This window comes from Carex rostrata, chromosome 28 (genome assembly GCF_964058835.1).
Source record: "Carex rostrata chromosome 28, lpCarRost1.2, whole genome shotgun sequence".
In the NCBI taxonomy this organism is placed as follows: Eukaryota; Viridiplantae; Streptophyta; class Magnoliopsida; order Poales; family Cyperaceae; genus Carex; species Carex rostrata.
This window is the reverse complement of record NC_135945.1, coordinates 314078-334811: the sequence shown is the minus strand read 5'-3', so window position 1 is coordinate 334811 and position 20734 is coordinate 314078. Positions and strand designations below refer to the sequence as shown.

The 20734-nt window shown below is 32.5% G+C and overlaps 1 protein-coding gene and 1 long non-coding RNA gene across 3 annotated transcripts; both read left to right on the top strand.

Moving 5' to 3' along the window:
- Positions 1-2184: 2184 nt before the first annotated feature.
- On the top strand, positions 2185-3316 carry LOC144545823 (uncharacterized). Its single transcript, XR_013508600.1, has 2 exons — positions 2185-2296; positions 2979-3316. It is a non-coding gene; the product is annotated as an uncharacterized LOC144545823 (long non-coding RNA).
- An 8514-nt stretch (positions 3317-11830) lies between these two features.
- On the top strand, positions 11831-14022 carry LOC144545822 (L-type lectin-domain containing receptor kinase SIT2-like). 2 transcript variants are annotated; one of them, XM_078294384.1, is made up of 2 exons: positions 11978-12305; positions 12854-14022. In XM_078294384.1, exons 1-2 carry the CDS (start codon positions 12114-12116, stop codon positions 13898-13900), a joined length of 1239 nt encoding a protein of 412 aa, XP_078150510.1. In that variant the 5' UTR covers positions 11978-12113; the 3' UTR covers positions 13901-14022. The 2 variants fall into 2 exon arrangements, with proteins under 2 accessions (XP_078150508.1, XP_078150510.1); XM_078294382.1 differs by having other exon boundaries at positions 11831-14022.
- The last annotated feature ends 6712 nt before the right edge of the window (positions 14023-20734 follow it).

Below are 20734 nucleotides of genomic sequence, written 5' to 3'. Positions count from 1 at the left end.
GACATGTGTTAGGTTCTTATGTCCCTTTGAGGTAGCCTCCCCATCACTTGAGATACATAAAAAGACCTCCAAGTGCCAACATATTTTTAATTTCAAGGCAATTTATTAACATAGTTTGCAAGGGTAAAGAAATACCCTAAATCATATAAATCAGAATAAATTCATTTGCTTTATTTTTATCCTTTTATCTGAACAGGCGGGTACTATAGCAACACTGTCAGCTAATGGGGCCAAGTTTAGTCCTCAGCAACAAGACAAAATGAAGAAATGGAAAGATGAAACAAACAAATGGATAGACAGAACTTCTAACAACCTGATAGTTGTTTCAGTTTTGATTGCTACAATTGCATTCGCCGCCGCTTTCAATGTGCCGGGATCGTACAATGGTGATGGACTAGCAAACCTCCGCCAAAAAAAGAAGTACCATATCTTCCTCATACTCGATACTATTGCCATGGCATCCTCTGTATCCGCAACATATTTGCTTGTGCTGACAAAGGCGGTTCATAAGAGTAAGAGGGACTCTTGGTATGGCATCTTCTTCTCCTTGTTACTCTTGTGGATTTCCCTTTTCACCATGGTATTGACCTTTCTAGTGGCAATAACATTAGTATTGGGAAGTGGTAAAATTGCAACCAGATTTATCATATTATTTGTTTCAACTAGTTTGTTCTTTTTGCCCCTCGCACATATCGTCAGATGTATATTACCAGCAAAATATGGAACAATGATAAAGTTTCTTTCTACTATAAAAAAACAATCAAAGGCAACACCCAATATTACTAATCATTTGCGAAAGGTGGCCTTCTATATGGGGGGAGTAATTTTGTTTGTACTTTCAAACTTTATTTTCGTCTTTATGTCGGAGGTTGTTATTTTAATATTGCAATAACCTTTACAATTAAATGGGGATCTTTGACTGTGGATCTTGATGGATTCAAAATATAGCACGGCACGGCATGTGACAAATTAACTTGATCACGGCAAGGCATAGAACGAGAACAAAATCACGACGTGTCAGTCACCACATGGCACGGCACGACACGACGCGTTTTTTCCATTCTAAGATAGAGCATATCTCTAATTTTATCTCATGCTCTGAGCCTGTGACCATACAATTGTAAAAAGACTTCAAAAGTTCCCTCACAGATGTATGGTTGTTTGTAAAACGTGTTGGACTTCGCTTTCATTTATTCATTGTAAACTGGGCTTGCCAACTGGGCCCAAATTTTGGATCCCAATTATTTGGGATTTCCAGCTTCCGATGAGAATGCACTAACAAACCTCCATTTGGGGGTGTTCATGGGTCTGATTTAATCGAATTTAAATCGAACCGAGAGATTCGGATTAAATGGTTTAGTTATTTTGATTAAATGGATCGATTAGGTTTATGCTAAAATTGATTTAATTGTTTAGTTCGAATCGAAATTAAACTGAAATGGATGAAATTAAGCCAGTCTCTAGTCTGAGCTAAACATTTAAAAATATTCAAAAATTACGACATTGATGTGTAATGCTTGGTTCAGTTAAAATAGTTAAGACTGAACCCAAAAAAAAATAAACTCATTTCAAAATAATTCATTTTTTTTTTTTTGGTTAAAAAGGCCTAGACCCAGTTTCATTAATCAAAACAAAACAAAACAAAGTTTGTTAAGAGTACAAAGAGGCTGCCAGAGAGTGAAACATACATCTCTAATTCATTTTTTTAAAGATGTTTATTTTTATGATTAATCTTTTTATTTTGGTTAAACAGAAAAAACTGAAAGTTAGTTTGGTTTGTTCGGCTCAGTTTTTATTTCGTTAAAAAATTTATTTTGATCAATTCAATTATATTTGTGAAAACTGAAAAAAAAATTGCCTATTTTATTTCGGTTTTAACGAACCAAATCGATGAACACCCTATCTCCATTCTGGACCAGCCACGTGCAAGTGAATCTTTGATTTTTTTTTTTTTTTTTACTTGAATGAGATCACATGAAGTGCACATACGAGTGTCAACAGATCATATACTATCCATTCGAATCCGGATTCGTATCCTCATGTTAGGCAACAAGGATGGAACTAGAAAATTGAGATTTTTTTTGTACCCTTCTATCTCTTCTCTAATTTCGAATGAACAGAAAACTCAGCAAATACCTATTCGAAACTATGAAGTGATCATATCATTTTACCCTTGTTGTATTAGGTTGTGAATGTAAGCTTAAATCCAACATGGGATCAAACGTTCGATTTTGTGGAAGATGGCTTCCATGATATGCTTATTTTAGAAGTCTATGATCATGATACATTTGGCATGGTACACTTCCTTCTTATTTGGTTATAATACAAGTGATAGTCATATGTACAGGTAAAAGCTGGTAGATACCTGTACTAGATTGATCAAATATTTTTGGTTCTAATTTTTTTTTTTTTGGGTTATCCCTTATTGGTAGGGGTGTTCATCGATTGGGTCTGGTTTAATCAGTTTTTGATCCAAGAGAGTTCGGTTTAAGAGGTTAAATGGATCAAGTTGGTTCATTTTTTAAAAATTGGTTTAATAGTTCGGTTCGGTTTAGAAATTTTAAAACCGGTTAGATCAAACTAACCACAATTTTTAAACCCGTCCCCTGTCAAGACCAAACATTTGAAGAGTTTCAAAAATTATGACATAATGTTTGGTTCGTTTTAAAACTGGTTAGACTGAACCAAACAATTTTTTTTAATCTTAAAAAAAAAAGTTCAAAATAATAACTAAAAAATATTTATGATTATGATTAATCTTCTTATTTTGGTTCAACCTAACAAATTTAGTTCAGTTTGTTAGGTCCGGTTTTAATTCAATTGTTAAGTTTATTTGGATCAGTTCGGTTATATTTTTGAAAACCAAATAAAAGTTTGGTTTGCCTATTTTTTTTTGGTTTTAACCGAAATGAACCAATGAACAATCCTACTTATTGGCAATTGACTGTGTTAATTTTATATCATTTGGAATATCTTAGGACTATATGGGAAGGTGCATACTGACATTGACGAGAGTTATACTAGAGGAAGACTACAGAGAGAGTTTTCCTTTGGAGGGAGCCAAATCTGGCAAACTGAATTTGCATCTTAAGTGGTCCCCGCAACCAATCTACCGCGATTTTTAAAAATTTTGGGTGAAGATCATTTTATATCAGTGTATCAGTGTTTGTGTAGATTGTTGTTTTGTTATGTTGGTAATTTTGCCTTTCCTTTTTGGTTTTGTTAATTAAATATCTGTTATTTAGGATGTTATTATTCATGTAAAGAGCTCAGATAGTACTATATAAACATAAAAATACTGGTTTTGAACTTGGTTCTATTTCAATTATTTTGCTGAGACAAAAGGTTGGTTTTCAAATTGCACTTAAAAATTCACATGCTGATTTGTATTATTTATTTTATTATTTATCATAGTTAGAAAACAAGTTGTAATGAAATGTATAAAGTGAAACAGACACTATTGAGAAATTAAAGCAGAGATATGTATATATTATAATTCTAGCTTTCAACAAAGAAGAATATAGAAATTAAAGGAGCATATATATATATATATATATATACAATTCTTTTATAATGGAAAAAGTAATTGACGGACGATACAAACTATTAAATATAATTAATTACTATTTTATGAACAAATAAATAGACAGATTTCAGTTGCAAGTGGCAAATAAAAAATGCGGCGTTGACCAGTGTGACCCACTAGTCAGTAGTTTGCCCTGTGGTTTTTTTCTTCTTAAAAATAAAAAACAGCAGACAAGCTTTTTTTTTTTTCAGTCCGAACTGCAGCTCACTAGTCCCACAAGATAAAGCTAGAATTAGATTGAAAAAAACGTGCCGTGTCAAAATATAATTGGTTATGTTTCTCACGTTTAACTATTTTTTTTATAATTTAAGTTAGTTTATTCAAGATTCACTATTTGATTAAGACCTAACGGTCCTAATTACACGTGACTCACATGATTACGTGCCGTGCCATGATCGGATCTTTTGCGTGACGTACCGTACCGTGCCAAATTTTCTACAAGCTGATCACGTCACGCAAATGGTCATGACACGGAACAGTAACACGTGCCGTTCTGTGACAGAGCCAACTCCGTCGTGCCATTTTTCCCACTTTGCCTAGAATTCTTATACATCAAAAGCTGCAAGCACGCCCTCTTTCCATCTGGATACGCAGACAGACATGTATCAACTACCGTATCTAATACATTTATTGGGATATGTATTGTATCTGAATCATCGAGTGTATCCGTGTCTGCTATATATATCCGATACGGTAGGGGATTGATGTGGCGCATCAGGCCATCAGGTTGGCTATAGCAATAAGGTCATGTTTGATTGTGGAGTAAGAGATCGAGTAAACTTCTTACTCTACACTTAAGTTAAAAGAGAAGTAAAAGGAGAGAAGGTGGAGTAAGAGGTGAATTAATTCAAATTAAATTATTCCACTTTTACAAGAAAATTAACTTACTCCACACTTACTGATCCACCTTTAGGGCCCACTGTCATAGGAAAATGTTCATTTTCTAGCACCTTACTCTTCTAGATGGATTAATTTAAGCCATAAAGTGAACTACCAAATAAAATATAAAATATGTTGAGTAAGCAATTTAATCCTCATTAACTTACCTAATGGAGTAACCTTGGTTTTCCATTGTTCTAATCAATGTATATTCGCATTTAATTTTCTGAATCTAACCAACTATTTAGTTTATAGTAAGTGTTCAACAGCTGTTAAAACCAACTATTTTGAACCAGTATTATAAATAACGGTATGTGGTCATCGGACGGACAGGGTACCGCGAAGCGATTAATCGGTATGCGGTCGATTAATCGGAATTATGCGGACAATTTAACGTTTTCTATTAAAATTAATTATGTATATATATCATAATTTATTAAAAATAATTTATTTAACTCATTAAACTTATGAAATAAACTTAATTTAACTTAGTTCTATTATTATAACATAACACTACGCTTATTTTTTCTTAACACATTTATTTAATAAAAAAATAAATTCAAGAATTAAGCTTTTTCAAATACAAATAATATATTATTTGAAAGAAATGAAACATTCCACCATAAAATCACTAAATTTAGTTTATGATAACAACTTAATTAGTTTCATAATGAACACATCGTACTAATTGAAAAAATTACAAAGTAAGTAAGAAAAATATATAGTATATAAATAACAAAAGAATTAATCAATTTCAAAGTAAGTAAGAAAAAAATATATATATAAAAAATATTAGATTTATGTCCAAGTACAAATAAAACTACAATACATGATTCATAAAATTTATTATCACACACAATAACAAAAAAATAATCAATGTGAAAATAAATATTCACTAGAATAAATTGGAATAAGCGGGAATAAACTGAAATAAATGGGAATTAACGGCCGATTAAACGGTAAAACGGCTGATTAATTGTTTTCATCTGCAAATAATTGTCTGTTAAGTGTATTCGTAATGATTTGGTCGCCGTTAAGACCATTTTTTACAACACTACTTTGAACTATTTGTGTTCTTTTACCTTGTATAAAATTTAGATAATGGATAGCGTGCGGATTCACTAGTGATTTTTTATTTTTTTTTATTCTTCACATACTATATTTGGTTTACGAATGATGCTACAGTATTAAACATAGTGTATATAGTGTATATCAGTATGTACTATAAATTTATATCTTCATGTTTAAAGTCCAAATAACTGATTCAAACCGCTAATTATGACACCTCCATATAAAATTATACTTTCGCGGCCCACAAAGTGTCTCCGAAGAGAAATAGAAGCTGCTAACACCAGTTAATATTTTGACCATAACTTTTTTATACGAAATTCGATTGAGATGATTCAAAGTTAGCTAAAAAGAAAACAAACAGATCTATAACTTTCATGTGGAGCTTGCCCCAAATTCAGACTTTGCGTACCGTGAAGGTCCTTTGCGGGTCACAAAGTGCCATGGATTCAGCCATATTTCCTGCCAGATTTGCAATCTCACTGAATTATTTCCCAAGTCATTCCAGAAACCAGAAGGGACAAGCAAGCAGCAAGAGAAGGCATCATTTGTTACATATCCAACATATCCAACTTTTGTACTCCATATTTCTAATCTTTTAAGGAGAGCGAAGGTCTGAAGCGATTTCTTAAGCAAAATGAAACAAAGTGAAGATGACAGAGAAGAAGTGAACAGATAGGTGTATTATTTTCTGTTCCTTATTTCATGAGGTTATATTTCTCATATTTTTCTCATCCATTACAGATAAACATGAAGTGAAAGCTAGTTTTGTTGGAAGAGTATGTACTATCCAAAACAATGATTTTGTATCTATCTAAAAAATAATAAAAATTTCCAAAAAATAATATAAAATTTGATGTCCAAGTATGTTTTAATATGGAGATCATGTTAAGTAGCTTGAATTGATTGTTGGAGATTTAAAAATAAAAATAAAAATAAAAAAAGTGAGATACGATTGAATAGATAACATGCTTTTGGGTTTTTATAGCTAATGCTATGAGTTCTTTCTGCCGCTACATCAACAAAACAAAACGGCTATTTTAAGCGTTGATGGGCTTTCTATGTTTCTGTAGGATAAACATGGTAGAGGCTATTTAAGGAGTTCATGTAGCCCATATCCTACAGGCCACTGATGGTGGATTGAAAGGAAACTATTTGTTAGAGGACTCAGTACGGTTGCAAATGGATCGAATATTATCCTTCTCTTCTGATTTGGATCCGTATTTAAAAATTAGATACAAATATTTGTACTGATACGGATATGGTTTTTAATTTTAATTATTCGTATCTGATATAGTAGATATAGACCATATAGTTTAATATATATTATGAAAAAAGTTTACGTTATTCACCGTTATAATAAATACTATGAACTTAGTAAATTTTAAAAATATTTATATATATATTTTTTAATAAATAATATTGAAAAATAAATATTCAATTTGTATCCGTATTCATTTAATATCTAATCCATATTTATATCTCATATTTAGAAAATAGAAACAAATACACATATGATTTTACCACTATCCGATCCGTATTCGTTCCGTTTGCGCACCGAAAGAAGCGGGAAGTCCCTTTCAATTCCTTCGGTGTCTCATAACAGCCATCAATACATGAATATCTGTAATAGATCAATCACTTCAAGCAGACAGGCAGTCTAATTCAACCAAGTGGTGGATGCTACAGGCTAGGTAACAGTGAGGTGTGGTCCAATCGGCTCATTCCATCGTCATCACGGTAATTAATAGAAAGCAACCACCTTGAAATATGAAGGAAAAAAGACGAATGACTAGGTGGCGACTGATCGATGACTAAGTAACATTATAACAATATCGTTTTTGATGACCAAGGAAAAAGACAAACGACTGATGACAATCAGTCTTTGATCTGGTCTATGACAACAACGATAAATATTGTTTGTGTGGGAGGTCAGATTAGATAGAAAATTGGGGAGGTCAGATTAGATGGAATATATATTTGATTAAAAATTTGGACCATTAAAAATAATAATTTTTAAACCTATCTTAATAAATAGTAAAGAATTCCAAAAAAATGTAAAATTTGGTCTCCAAACACATATTAATATGGAGAACAAGATGAACGGTTTGGATCGACCGTTAGGATTTTGAAAACTCAAATATTGAGCCATAGCACGGGAGGCCTCTATGCAACCCATAACATATTAGCCAAATCCTATATATATATATATATGAGGAGAGTTCAAATGCCTCCATGTTTTTGTGCCTCCATCATGCCTCCATCTCTCTCCATCATTTTCAAAGTTCAAACAGTCGATCTGAACCGCTCAACCTAACCTCCATACAAAAATATATTTGGAGACCAAATTTTATATTTTTAGGAATTTTTTTACTATTTTTTTAGATAGGTACAAAAATATTGTTTTTAGATGGTTCAGATTTACTGAATTTGTACCTATCTAAAAAAATAGTAAAAAAATTTCTAAATTGCTGCTGGCAAACATATTTTAGTATGGAGGTTAGGTTGAGTGATTCAGATCGACTGTTAGAACTTTGAAAATGATGGAGAGAGATGGAGGCATGATGGAGGCACAAAAACATGGAGGCATTTGAACCCTCCTCTATATATATATAGGGCCCGGCTAAATTGCTGCTGACAGCATTTCAGCGGAGGTGCTACCGGGGTTATATTTAGCCGTGTGATGTTCAAACAACAAATCCAAACCGTTAGATGTTTAATCTATATTAAAATCTACTTGGAGACCAAATTTTACATTTTTTGGAATTTTTCTACTATTTATTAAGCTGGTTTGAAAACTGCTATTTTCAGTAAATTTTTGCAGCATTGAAAATAGCGGTTTTCAAACCAGCTTAATAAATAGTAAAAAAATTCCAAAAAATGTAAAATTTGGTCTCCAAGTAGGTTTTAATATAGATTAAACATCTAACTGTTTGGATTTGTTGTTTGAACATTACATGGCTAAATATAGCCCCGGCAGCACCTCCGCTGAAATGCTGCTGGCAGCAATTTAGCCGGACCCTATATATATATATATAGAGAGAGAGAGAGAGAGATGGGCTATGGTGCATTGCAATGCATGAACCCTTTTGTGCATTGCACTATAAATTATGGATTTAAAGTCCAAACGACCAATTCGAACCGTTCATCTTGTTATTCATATTAATATGTGCTTGAGGACCAAATTTTACATTTTTTGGAATTTTTTTACTATTTATTAAGCAATTTTTAAAGTCGCTGATCTGATGGCCCAGAAAATTTTACTGTTTTTTACTGTTCACAGCAAAACAGCAATTTTCAAAAATGCTTAATAAATAGTAAAAAAATTCCAAAAAATATAAAATTTGGTCTCCAAGCACATTTCAATATGGATTAAACATCTAACGGTTCGGATCGGTCGTTTGGACTTTAAATCCGTGATTATAGTGCAATGCATATGGGGGTTCATGCATTGCAATGCACCATAGCCCATCTCTCTCTCTCTCTCTCTCTCTCTATATATATATATATATATATATATATATATATATATATATATATATATATTATAGAGATGAGCTACGGTGAGTTGCGAAGTAAAATGTTTTTCTACTTCATGCCGTATTTTCATTTTGAAAGTCCAAATGACCGATCTGAACCGTTAGATGTGATCTCCATATTGAAATGTGCTTGGAGACCAAATTTTACATTTTTTGGAATGTTTTTACTATTTATGAAGCATTTTTGAAAATTGTTGTTTTGCTGTGAACAGTAAAAAAAACAGTAAAATTTTCTGGACCATCAGATCAGCAATTTTCAAAATTACTTAATAAATAGTAAAAAAATTCAAAAAAATGTAAAATTTGGTCTCCAAGCATATTTCAATATGGAGAACAAGATGAACGGTTCGGATCGGTTGTTTGAATTTTTAAAATGGCTAAAGTGAGTCATGGCTCATTTTAGCTCAACTCTATATATATATATAGAGAGAGAGAGAGAGAGAGATTGACTAATATGCTTTTGGTAGCACTTCGGCCGAAGTGCTACCGGTCCAAATTTGAAATTTCAAAATCCAAAAAGTCGATCTGAACCGTTTATCTTGTTCTCCATATTAATATGTGCTTGGAGACCAAATTTTACATTTTTCTGAATTTTTTACTATTTATTAAGCTACCGTTGGATTAGCAATTTTCAAACTGACTTAATAAATAGTAAAAAAATTCAGAAAAATATAAAATTTGGTCTCCAAGCACATATTAATATGGAGAACAAGATGAACGGTTCAAATCAACTTTTTGGAGTTTGAAATTTTAAATTTGGACCGGCTGAAGTGCTACCAAAAGCATATATATGTATATGGAGTTGGACTATTGCGCTTTGTGAAGTACAGGGTGTGTTTTGCTTCACGTTCATATCTTTGTTTCTGATTGATTCGGACCGTCCAACATGATCTTCATAATAAAATGTGTTTGGAGACCAAATTTTATATTTTTTAAAATATTTTTACTTTTTTTTTAGAATTTTTTATAATTGTTGAACTGAATCAATCCACGATAAATAATATAAATAAACTGAATTGTTAAGGTACGTAACGGAACCATAATTTACTTCATTAATTAAGATAAATTAATCATGAAGTACTTGTAATTTGATTCGGTAGAAATTAATCATGAAGTACTTATAATATTAGTAAGCCTGGTATTGAGGTGGACCACTCTAGTGTGAGACGGTTAGGTCATTTTTTGGAATAGTTGAAATCGTAGGGTATATCCAGTAATTTTTTATTTTTTGGGGGTGTTAAGGAAAAAATCGGTTTCTTTGGTCTATGACAAAAACAATATCGATCGTCTGTTTGTTTGTGTGGGAGGTCAGATTAGGTCGTTATTGTGAATCATAACGTTAGTAAGCCTAAAGGTATCGAACTATAAAATATCAGCTCTCGTTATAAAAGTCACCATTTATACTTTTTACATCTATTAGAATATTTATAGCGATAATAACAACGACAAAGAAGGATTTAATTACCTGGCTCTAAGGGAATCATTTTAATTTGATGATGACTTCAGCTAGCGATGTATATGTATGATTACAAAAAAAACAATCTAGATATTTTTTTACTCTCGAAAACGAATTTGATTGTTCACATATAACCTTTTATTTCATACTTTTTTCTTATATTGTCATCTTGATTTTTGCAACTTCAATAAATTAGCATTCGGAAATTTAATTAAATAATAGTTGGGGAGTGAGGTTACCCTAATTTGTAATACGCAGATGGATTGTGTTATAGATTTTTATTTTTATTTTCAAAGTTGAAATACTTGATTCAAATTTCTCAACATAAATTTTCATAGAAAAATACATTGGAAGACAATTTAATATATTTAGAATTTCTTACTATTTTGTTAGAAAGGTAACAATCTCTATTGTCCGATGGTCCAAAATCTTGGAATAAAATCCTATGCTCTTCAAATCACTGTTTTTCTCCTACTTCTCTCTCTCTCTCTCTCTCTCCTCTTTCTCTCTCTCCCAGTGATTCTCTTTCTCTCTCTCCTCCTTTTGGAAGAGAGATATAGAGAGAAAGATCATGTTTGGTTGTGGAATAAAATTAATCCGGATTAAATTTATTACTCCAAGCTAAAGTAGATTAAAATAATCATGTATGGTTAGAGGTTGATTGGAGTTTGATAGAGCAAACTCATGAAGAGCGAGAAAATTATAACATTGCGTTACTCGAGTTGGAGGACCCACAAGTGGAGTAACTTAATTCTAATTAACTCAAATGTTACTCCATCTTAGTTTTTTAAATTTACTTCTCGTTTGACTCCTTATTAGCGGGATGATGTTTTTCTATAAAGAAAAGTAGCAGATGCAGATCCCAAAATCTTTAGATCAGATAACTTTCTACCTATCTAAAAAAAAATGTAAAATTTGATAGCTAGGTATATATACTATTAAATGGAGATCATATGAGTCATTCATTTTGACTGTTTGAACATTAAAAATAAAGACATGAATCCGTAGCACACATCGACGTGCGTATTATAAAGTAGCATAAAATCTCACTCAATAATTGGCCATTAATTCATGACCAATTTCCTTATAAATCAATTTAATTTTAACTGAGCCAAAGAACATAATATTATTCCGAATTTCAAGCAAATTATAAAGCTTCGTCAAATGCAATATTTTAGTGTCTGTATTAATTATTACAAAATAACTAGTAGTTGACCGGAAAGTAGAAACTTCTGTTTGTTACCTTATCTCTCACATGAATTAATAATATCCAATCACTATATATTCTCAAATCCAACAACAACTTGCTGGCAAAACTTTGATTAAATTGCTTGTCATCTTCTAAGCAACTTTCCGAAGTAAGCTTCTCATTTCCTAAGCAAATAATTTGTTTCTTTAGCCATGCTGATTAAAAACTTTGCTTGGGCTTTTCTTCTCCTGTTAAGTAACACATTCTCAATCAGCCAAGAAGTAGAATTTATATATAATGGATTCACCGGCACAAATCTCACCCTAGACGGGCTAGCGAATATCGAGTCGAATGGCCTTTTGAGGTTAACTAACGACACGCTTCGAATGAAAGGTCATGCCTTCCATCCCTCTCAAATTCGCTTCGGCAGGACCACCTCTTCCTTCTCAACCACATTTGTATTCGCAATCATTGGAGAGTACCTTGAACTCAGCGGTCATGGGATGGCCTTCTTCATCTCCCCCACGTACAATCTCTCCACTGCCATGCACACCCAATTTTTGGGCCTCCTCAATACTCAAAACCAAGGTAATGTCACCAATCACATTTTTGCGATTGAGCTTGACACTATAAATAACTCTGAGTTCAATGATATCGATGAAAACCATGTTGGTATTGATATAAATAGTTTGCAGTCAAGCCAATCTGCTCCTGCAGGCTATTATGCCGATAATTCAGGTGCTTTTCAAAATTTGAGCCTTAAAAGTCATAAAGAGATGCAAGTATGGGTTGAATATGAGAGCCAAGAGACACAAATTACTGTTACCTTATCTCCTATTGGAAAGCCTAAGCCAAGAAAACCTCTGCTCTCTTATAAATTCAATCTCTCAACAGTTTTAAACGATTCTATGTATGTCGGTTTTTCTTCTTCCACTGGCGGTATGCATAGCTCTCACTATGTTCTTGGATGGAGCTTTAAATTAAATGGAGAAGCACCATCCATTAATCCATCAAATTTACCAAAGCTCCCACGTACAACCCCCAAAGGCCGATCAAAAGTCTTAGAGATAGTGATTCCTTTCACTTCAGCTGCCTTTATTCTTATTTTGGTAACTTTCCTTTTCCTCTTCATGAAGAGGCGGTTCAGGTACGCAGAACTGCTTGAAGATTGGGAAGTTGAGTTTGGTCCACATCGTTTCTCATACAAAGATTTGTACCGAGCAACCAATGGGTTTAAAGAAAGAAACTTTCTTGGAAGTGGTGGCTTTGGGAGAGTTTACAAGGGGGTTTTACCAGTGTCCAAATTGGAAGTTGCAGTCAAGCGAGTCTCACACAAATCTAGCCAAGGTATGAAACAATTCATTGCAGAGGTTGTTAGTATTGGCCGGTTACGGCATAGAAACCTTGTCCAGTTGTTGGGTTATTGCCGGCGTAAAGGGGAGCTCCTTTTGGTATATGATTACATGCCAAATGGTAGTCTTGACAAGTATTTGTATGGTGAAGAAAAGCCGACTCTTAATTGGATCCAACGATTCAAAATTATCAAAGGAGTAGCATCAGCTCTTTTATACCTCCATGAGGATTGGGAGCAAGTCGTCATCCACCGAGACATTAAGGCGAGCAATGTTTTATTAGACTGTGATTTAAATGGTAGATTGGGTGACTTTGGTCTTGCAAGACTATATGATCATGGTACCGACCCTCAAACAACCCATGTGGTAGGTACAATGGGTTATCTTGCACCAGAGCTTGCGAGAATTGGCACGGTAACACCTCTCACTGATGTGTATGCCTTTGGTGCATTCCTGTTGGAGGTCGTTTGCAGTAAGAGGCCAATAGAGCCCGGGGCACGAACGATTCTAGTCGACCGGGTGTTAGAACACTGGAAATGCGGATCGTTAGCCGATATTGTGGATCCAAAATTAGGCCAGTGTTACACAGTAGAGGAGGTAGAGATGGTTCTAAAACTTGGTTTGCTTTGCTCGCATCCACTACCTAGTGCCAGGCCAAGCATGCGACAAGCTGTGCAATATTTGGAAGGCGACGCACCTCTACCTGAGTTATCGGCAATATATTCGAACTTTAGCACGGTTGCAGTGCTTCAGAATGAAGGATTCGACTCTTATGCTTTGTCATACCCCTCTACAATGACATCTTTCTCTGGTTTATCTGGTGGTAGATGATAGAAAACTGGACTCTTTGTTTTCTAATTTTGATTTAACTGATAATATTGTGTAATCAGATATTATATCAATAATGTGTGTACTGTCATTACTTGTTGATAAATCTCATGATTTTTGTTTCATATACTCCATGGTTTCGAGAATCAGCCAATTCTGTTCTGACTTGCCAAGTCAGAATGGAATCGGCCGGTGCCATTCTGAGTTTTGACCGATTCACACTGTTGGGTATTTTTTTATCAGAAAAATCGGTCAAATCGGTTTGGCTGGCCTGAGTCTAGCGTTTTTATTTTTATTTTTAATCAAGTCAGGCCGATTCTCACGATTTGAGACGATTCTTGCCTAGTTGAGGCCAATTCTTAGGCCGAGTCAACCGTTTTTTTATCAACTCATTCCGATTCTCACGATTTGAGGCGATTCTCACCTAGTTGAGGCCGATTCTGAGTTTTATAAGCATCAATTTGGGGCGATTCTCATAAATTTGGAGTAAGAAGCAGGAAGTATGAAAACGCATTTGGTTCAGGACATGCGAAAGATCATTAATTTGATTCATATATTGATAAATCAATGTCAAAATTACTTTTTGTAAATTTGGCTTATTGGGCACATTTAATCAAAACATATTAAATATGACTTCCTATTAGAACGTAATTAACTGATAATAAGTCAATTTAATTTTAACTTATCAAGTAAATTGTGTAAATCACAAATCATGTTGAAGATTTAATTGTGAGGATGCTAACAATCCTCCATTTGACTATGTTATGTCATCATTTATAGTTCTATAGAACTATTATTTTTATAAGAAAGAGAGATTGACTAAACAAATTATATTGGAATCATATTTTCCTGTTTACATGTGTTTTTATTTATAGTTATAAGGTAACAAAAAACTAGCTATTGGAAGACACTATTTTATATTATATTAAATAAACTAGCTAGTTGTTACAATTAGAATCCTAATTTATACAAGTAAAGAATATATATATCGTACAATCCTAGCTTGCTTGTAATTTTCTCAAATAGATGCAAGACTTTGGTGAAGATATTCCTATGTTAATATTCACTTTTTACATATGGTGTTTCAATTTCCATTGCTTGATCTTTTCTCTAATTAAGTGGCAATACACTTCTATATGTTTATTCTCTCATAAAACACGGGATTTGATGCTATGTGTCATGCCGAATTGTTGGCGCAATACATTTTCATATGTTCTTGAGTTTTAAATGTCATATCTGATAGGAGTTGCTTTATCCATGTTAGTTCATTTGCGATTGATGCCATGGCATGATATTTAGCTTCGGCGCTTGATCGTGCTATAATATTTTATTTCTTGTTTTTCCATTTGATTAGATTGCCACCTACAAATATGCAAAAACTAGTTGTCAATATCGAAGCTTCTAGCCCAATTGCATCGGAATAGCTACATATTTCATTCAATTTATTATTTTTCATCCAAATGCCCTTACCGGAATTATTTTTTGAAGTACCTCAAGATTTTATTTACAGCTTCTAAATGTGGTATTCTTAGTAAAAAGAAAAAGCGTATTTATGATGGTACTCCCTCGCGAAAAGTACCGTCGCAAAAAGAAAAAGCTGAACAATGAGAGTAGTCCGTCGCAAAAAGTCACTTTTTTATCCTCGCAAAAAGTGTCTCATTCTTGTTGTGGTTCATCATCTTCACTATTTAATTTGCACATGTTGTCAATTGGGGTAGAGGCCGGTTTGCATCCTATTTTATCGGTTTCTTTTAATAAATCAAGTATATATTTCTTTGGAAAATAAAGAGTCATTTATCTGAAGAAGCTTCCTCTATTTCTATAAAACATTTAAGATATTCTAAATATTTTATGTCAAATTTTTCTTTCAATTGTTTCTTAATTTTTTTTTATTTGTTCCAAATTATTCCTGGTAATTATGATATTATCTACATACACTAAAATGAGAGCTGTATTGGTAAATAAAGAGTGATTGGCATTAATAGTTTTAAAATTGCAAGAAATTAAATAAGAGCTAAGTTTGACATACCATGCCCGTGGAGATTGTTTTAATCCATAGATTAATTTATTTTGGCTACAAATCAAGTTAGAGTCGGTTCTCAATTTATTACCGGACGATAATGTCATATACACCTGAAGAAAGACACTTTTAACATCCATTTGGTAATGAATTAATTTATTAAGCCTACAAGCTAAGTTAGAATTGGTGTCCAATTTATGACTGGGTGGTAATGTCATATATACACACATCTTCTTCAAGTATTCATTCAAGAAAGATATTTTTGACATCCATTTGGTAGAGGTCACAACAATTGTTTACAGTAGTGGAAAATAAAATTCTTACAGTATTCATTTTTTCCACCGGTCCAAAGGTTCCATTATCATCTATGCCTTGGGTTTGGGTAAATCATTTAGCTACAAGTCTTGCTTTGTACCTTTCTATGGTACCATCACTATTATATTTGATTTTACATACCCATTTACAACCAACAGATTTTTTATTTTTGGATAGTGGAACAATCTTCCAAGTTTCATCTTGTTCTAAGGTTTTAATTCCTCATTCATAGTTTTGCATCAAATTAGACTTTCAATTATTTCTTGATAAGTTTTTGGTTCTGATTCATTTTCAATATTAGTGAGAAATGTATGGTTTTCAGTTAAAATATTCTTGTATGTAACCAAATTTACTTTTGCATATTGTACCGTATAGGTCACATAATCTCCTACTCTAGTTGATGGTTGTGGTACCCTGGATGACCTTCTAACTGTTGTATCATCTTCTATTTCATTTTCACTTGTGTCATTATTAATTTCAATTGTTTTATCTTCATGATTATTAATCTCAATTTGATGGTTATTAATAGGAACAAAATTTAAATCATCTAAGGCATTATTGTATTGTTATTTTGACTATTTGTATGTGTTTGGTGGATTGTTTCTTTTTCTTGAATATATGGTTCATTTTCAAAAATTGTAATATCTCTAAAAAAGGTACAATTTTTTTATTAATTGTATCATAGCATTTATAATCATTTTTATAATATTATAATATGAGTACACCAAAAAATAGATTTTTGTGAAACAAAATCAAGTTTCTTTTTTCTTTTGATATGTACGAAACTTGTATAATCAAATATTCTCATGTGGTCATAATAATTTTTTATTGGTAAATAATTTCTAAATGACTTTTATTTTTTAGATTTACACACTACTACAAAAAACACATTTACCAATAGATGTGCTTCCGCAGGGATGGTGTATGTAATGAGTGGCAGCGCTGTAATTACTTTGAACTTTTTACCGTCTGTTCTATAAAACCAACCGATGGTGTTGATAGCCCCCTTCCTTTTCCATCGGTTAAATTTTAAGAACAGTTAGTATTGAGTGACCCTTGAATATCGGTTTGGCTAAACGGACGATGACACTAAGGGGGTGACTTTTACCATCTGTTGTGTACATGATCCGTTGGTGATAGTACAAAGCAATAACAACTCGTTATTATATTAAAACCAATGGCATATTCCCAAGGGCAACGCTTTGTAAATAATTACAACCTCGGGTTTAGTTTACACTATCTGCTCCATATGTTGAACCAATGGTGGTAATGTTATATTATATATATATTCCAATAAACCCTTGCTAGGTCGATCGATTTATTGTTGGATTGGATCGCAGTCGACTTGTATGTTTAACTAGATTTGCAAAACATATATTAATTGAGCTTTACAATTTTCTTGTCTTGAGATATTGTGTAGGTTCATGACTATAGAAAATACAACACATGCATCAAGGATAAATGAACAACTATAATACTTATCAAGGATGCAGTCATAAAACACCGGGCATTGGATAGCAGAAGCATCGGTTGGTCTCAAAGGCACCTAGAGGGGGCTGAAGAGGGGCTTTTTAAAATTTAATCTAAATTAAATTAACTAGCATGTGTGTTTGTGTGTGTGTGTGTGTATACATATATACCGTAAAGCTACCATACATTGCAATGCATAGGTATTTTCGTGCATTGGACTATAAATCACTGGATTCAAAGTACAAATAATCGATCCAAACCGTTCATCTTGTTATCCATATTACTATGTGTTTGGAGACCAAATTTTATATTTTTTTGGAAATTTTTTACTATTTATTAAGCCACTTTGAAAATCGTTGATCCAACGGTGCCTTTTGATTTTACTGTTACCGTTGGATCAATAATTTTCAAAGTAGCTTAATAAATAGTAAAAAAATTCAAAAAAATGTAAAATTTGGTCTCCAAGCACATATTAATATGGAGAACAAGATGAACAGTTTGGATTGGTTATTTGAACTTTGAATTCGGTGATTATAGTCCAATGCACGTAAATACCTATGCATTACAATGTATGGGAGCCTTACTCTCTCTCTCTCTATATATCTATATATATATATATTTATATATATATATATTTATATATATATATATTTATATATATATATATTTATATATATATATAGAGAGTGGCTAAGCTCAAATCGTTTGTTCCTGGGCTCAGGAACAAACGATTGGGTTCTCCAATTTCCGAAGTTCAAACGGCCGATCCAAACCGTTAGATGTTTAATCTATATTAAAATGTGCTTGGAGACAAAATTTTATATTTTTTGGAGTTTTTTTACTATTTATTAAGAGGGTTTGAAAGTCGCTGTTTTTTTATGGTGCAGAATTTTAATAAAAACAGCAACTTTCAAACCCTCTTAATAAATAGTAAAAAAATTCCAAAAAATATGAAATTTTGTCTCCAAGCACATTTTAATATAGATTAAACATCTAACGGTTTGGATCGGCCGTTTGAACTTCGGAAATTGGAGAACCCAATCGTTTGTTCCTGAGCCCAGGAACAAACGATTTGAGCTTAGCCATTCTCTCTATATATATATATATATATATAGAGAGAGAGAGAGAGAGAGAGTGACTAATGTGCATTCGTATGCATATGGGCCGATATGCATACGATCCAAATTTAAAATTTCAAAATCCAAAATGTCAATCCGAACCGTTCTTGTTCTCCAATAGTGATGTGTTTGGAGAGCAACAGTGGCTTAACAAAATAGTAGCAACAGTAGCCTTACATTTTTCTGAATTTTTTTTACTATTTATTAAGCCACTTTGAAAATTGTTGATCCAACAGTGGCTTAACAAAATAGTAAAATCAGTAGCCACCGTTGGATCAGCAATTTTCAAAGTGGCTTAATAAATAGTAAAAAAAATTATAAAAATGTAAAATTTGCTCTCCAAGCACATATTAATATGGAGAACAAGATGAACGGTTCGGATCGACGTTTTGGATTTTGAAATTTCAAATTTGAACCGTATGCATATCGGCCCATATCCATACGAATGCACATTAGTCACTATATATATATATATATATATAGATATATATGTTGGAGTACTTGTATATGTGTATATATGTTGTTGATGCCGATATTAATTGTTGGTTAAAAGATGGGTATAGAATAAGCATATGCATGTTTATTGTTGCTTTGCTAGCTGTGTTTTAAAAATGGCTAGCAAATATATGATGGAGGCTAGCCCGTAATACAATAATTAATAATAAAACATAATAATTGCATATACATCACCATTGGCTAAAAATTAATGACCGCTAGAAAACTAGGACCTGCCAACGCCAACTCAAACAAAACAAATAGTGTTGGGTTCGTCAAACCCGATGGCCGAACGTGCGTTGCAGATGGTATATTGATTAATGCCATATGTTTTGAGCCGATGGCATATGTGTATATCTTTCCTATCTGGTCGATAAACAATGGTCCATAACATAATGACGGAACGCGATTGCAACCAATAATGATGTGGTTTTCTCTAGTAGTGATATATGCATATATATGTTTTTAAATGTTGAGTGTTCGAGCTCTTCTCATGATTTTGCAGTTTCTGCGAAGTTTTTCAAAGAGAGAGAGAGAGAGAGAGAGAGAGAGAGAGAGAGAGAGAGATCGACTATCGAGCATTGCAATGTATATATTCTCATGAATTTGACTATAAATTATTGGATTAAAAGTCAAAACAGTTGATCCAAACCGTTCAACATAATATCTATATTAAAATGTGCTTGGAGACCAAATTTTTCATTATTTATTTTTGTTAGAATTTTTTAAATCGTTGTTTTTTATGGTCGAGTTTTTTATTTTTTTAAACCCATAATTTTGTGCTCATCTTAAAAAATAACAAGTATTTTTTAAAAAAAACATATATAATTTAGCCTCCAAGTACAATTTAATATGGAGAACAAGTTAAGCGCTTCAGATTGCATTTTTAGAATTTGAATCCAATAGTCTATAGTCCAATGCACAAGAGAGTATATACATATACATATATATGTATATTTGTATATATATATATGTATGTCTATATGTATATGTATATGTATATGTATATGTATATGTATATGTATATGTATATGTATATGTATATGTATATGTATATGTATATGTATATGTATATGTATATGTATATGTATATGTATATGTATATGTATATGTATATGTATATGTATATGTATATGTATATGTATATGTATATGTATATGTATATGTATATGTATATGTATATGTATATTTAGGGTCTGTCTAAATTGCTGCTGGCAGCATTTCAGCAGAGGTGCTGCCAGGGCTATATTTAGCCGTTTGATGTCCAAAAAACAAATCCAAACCATTAGATGTTTAATCTATATTATAATCTAATTGGAGACAAAATTTTACATTTTTTGGAATTTTTTTACTATATATTAAGCTGGTTTGAAAACCGCTGATTTCAGTAAATTTCTGCAGCATTGAAATCAGCGGTTT

Coding starts and splice junctions, on each gene's coding strand:
- LOC144545822 (XM_078294382.1), top strand. CDS start 11,930: ATGCTGATTAAAAACTTTGCTTGGGCTTTTCTTCTCCTGTTAAGTAAC.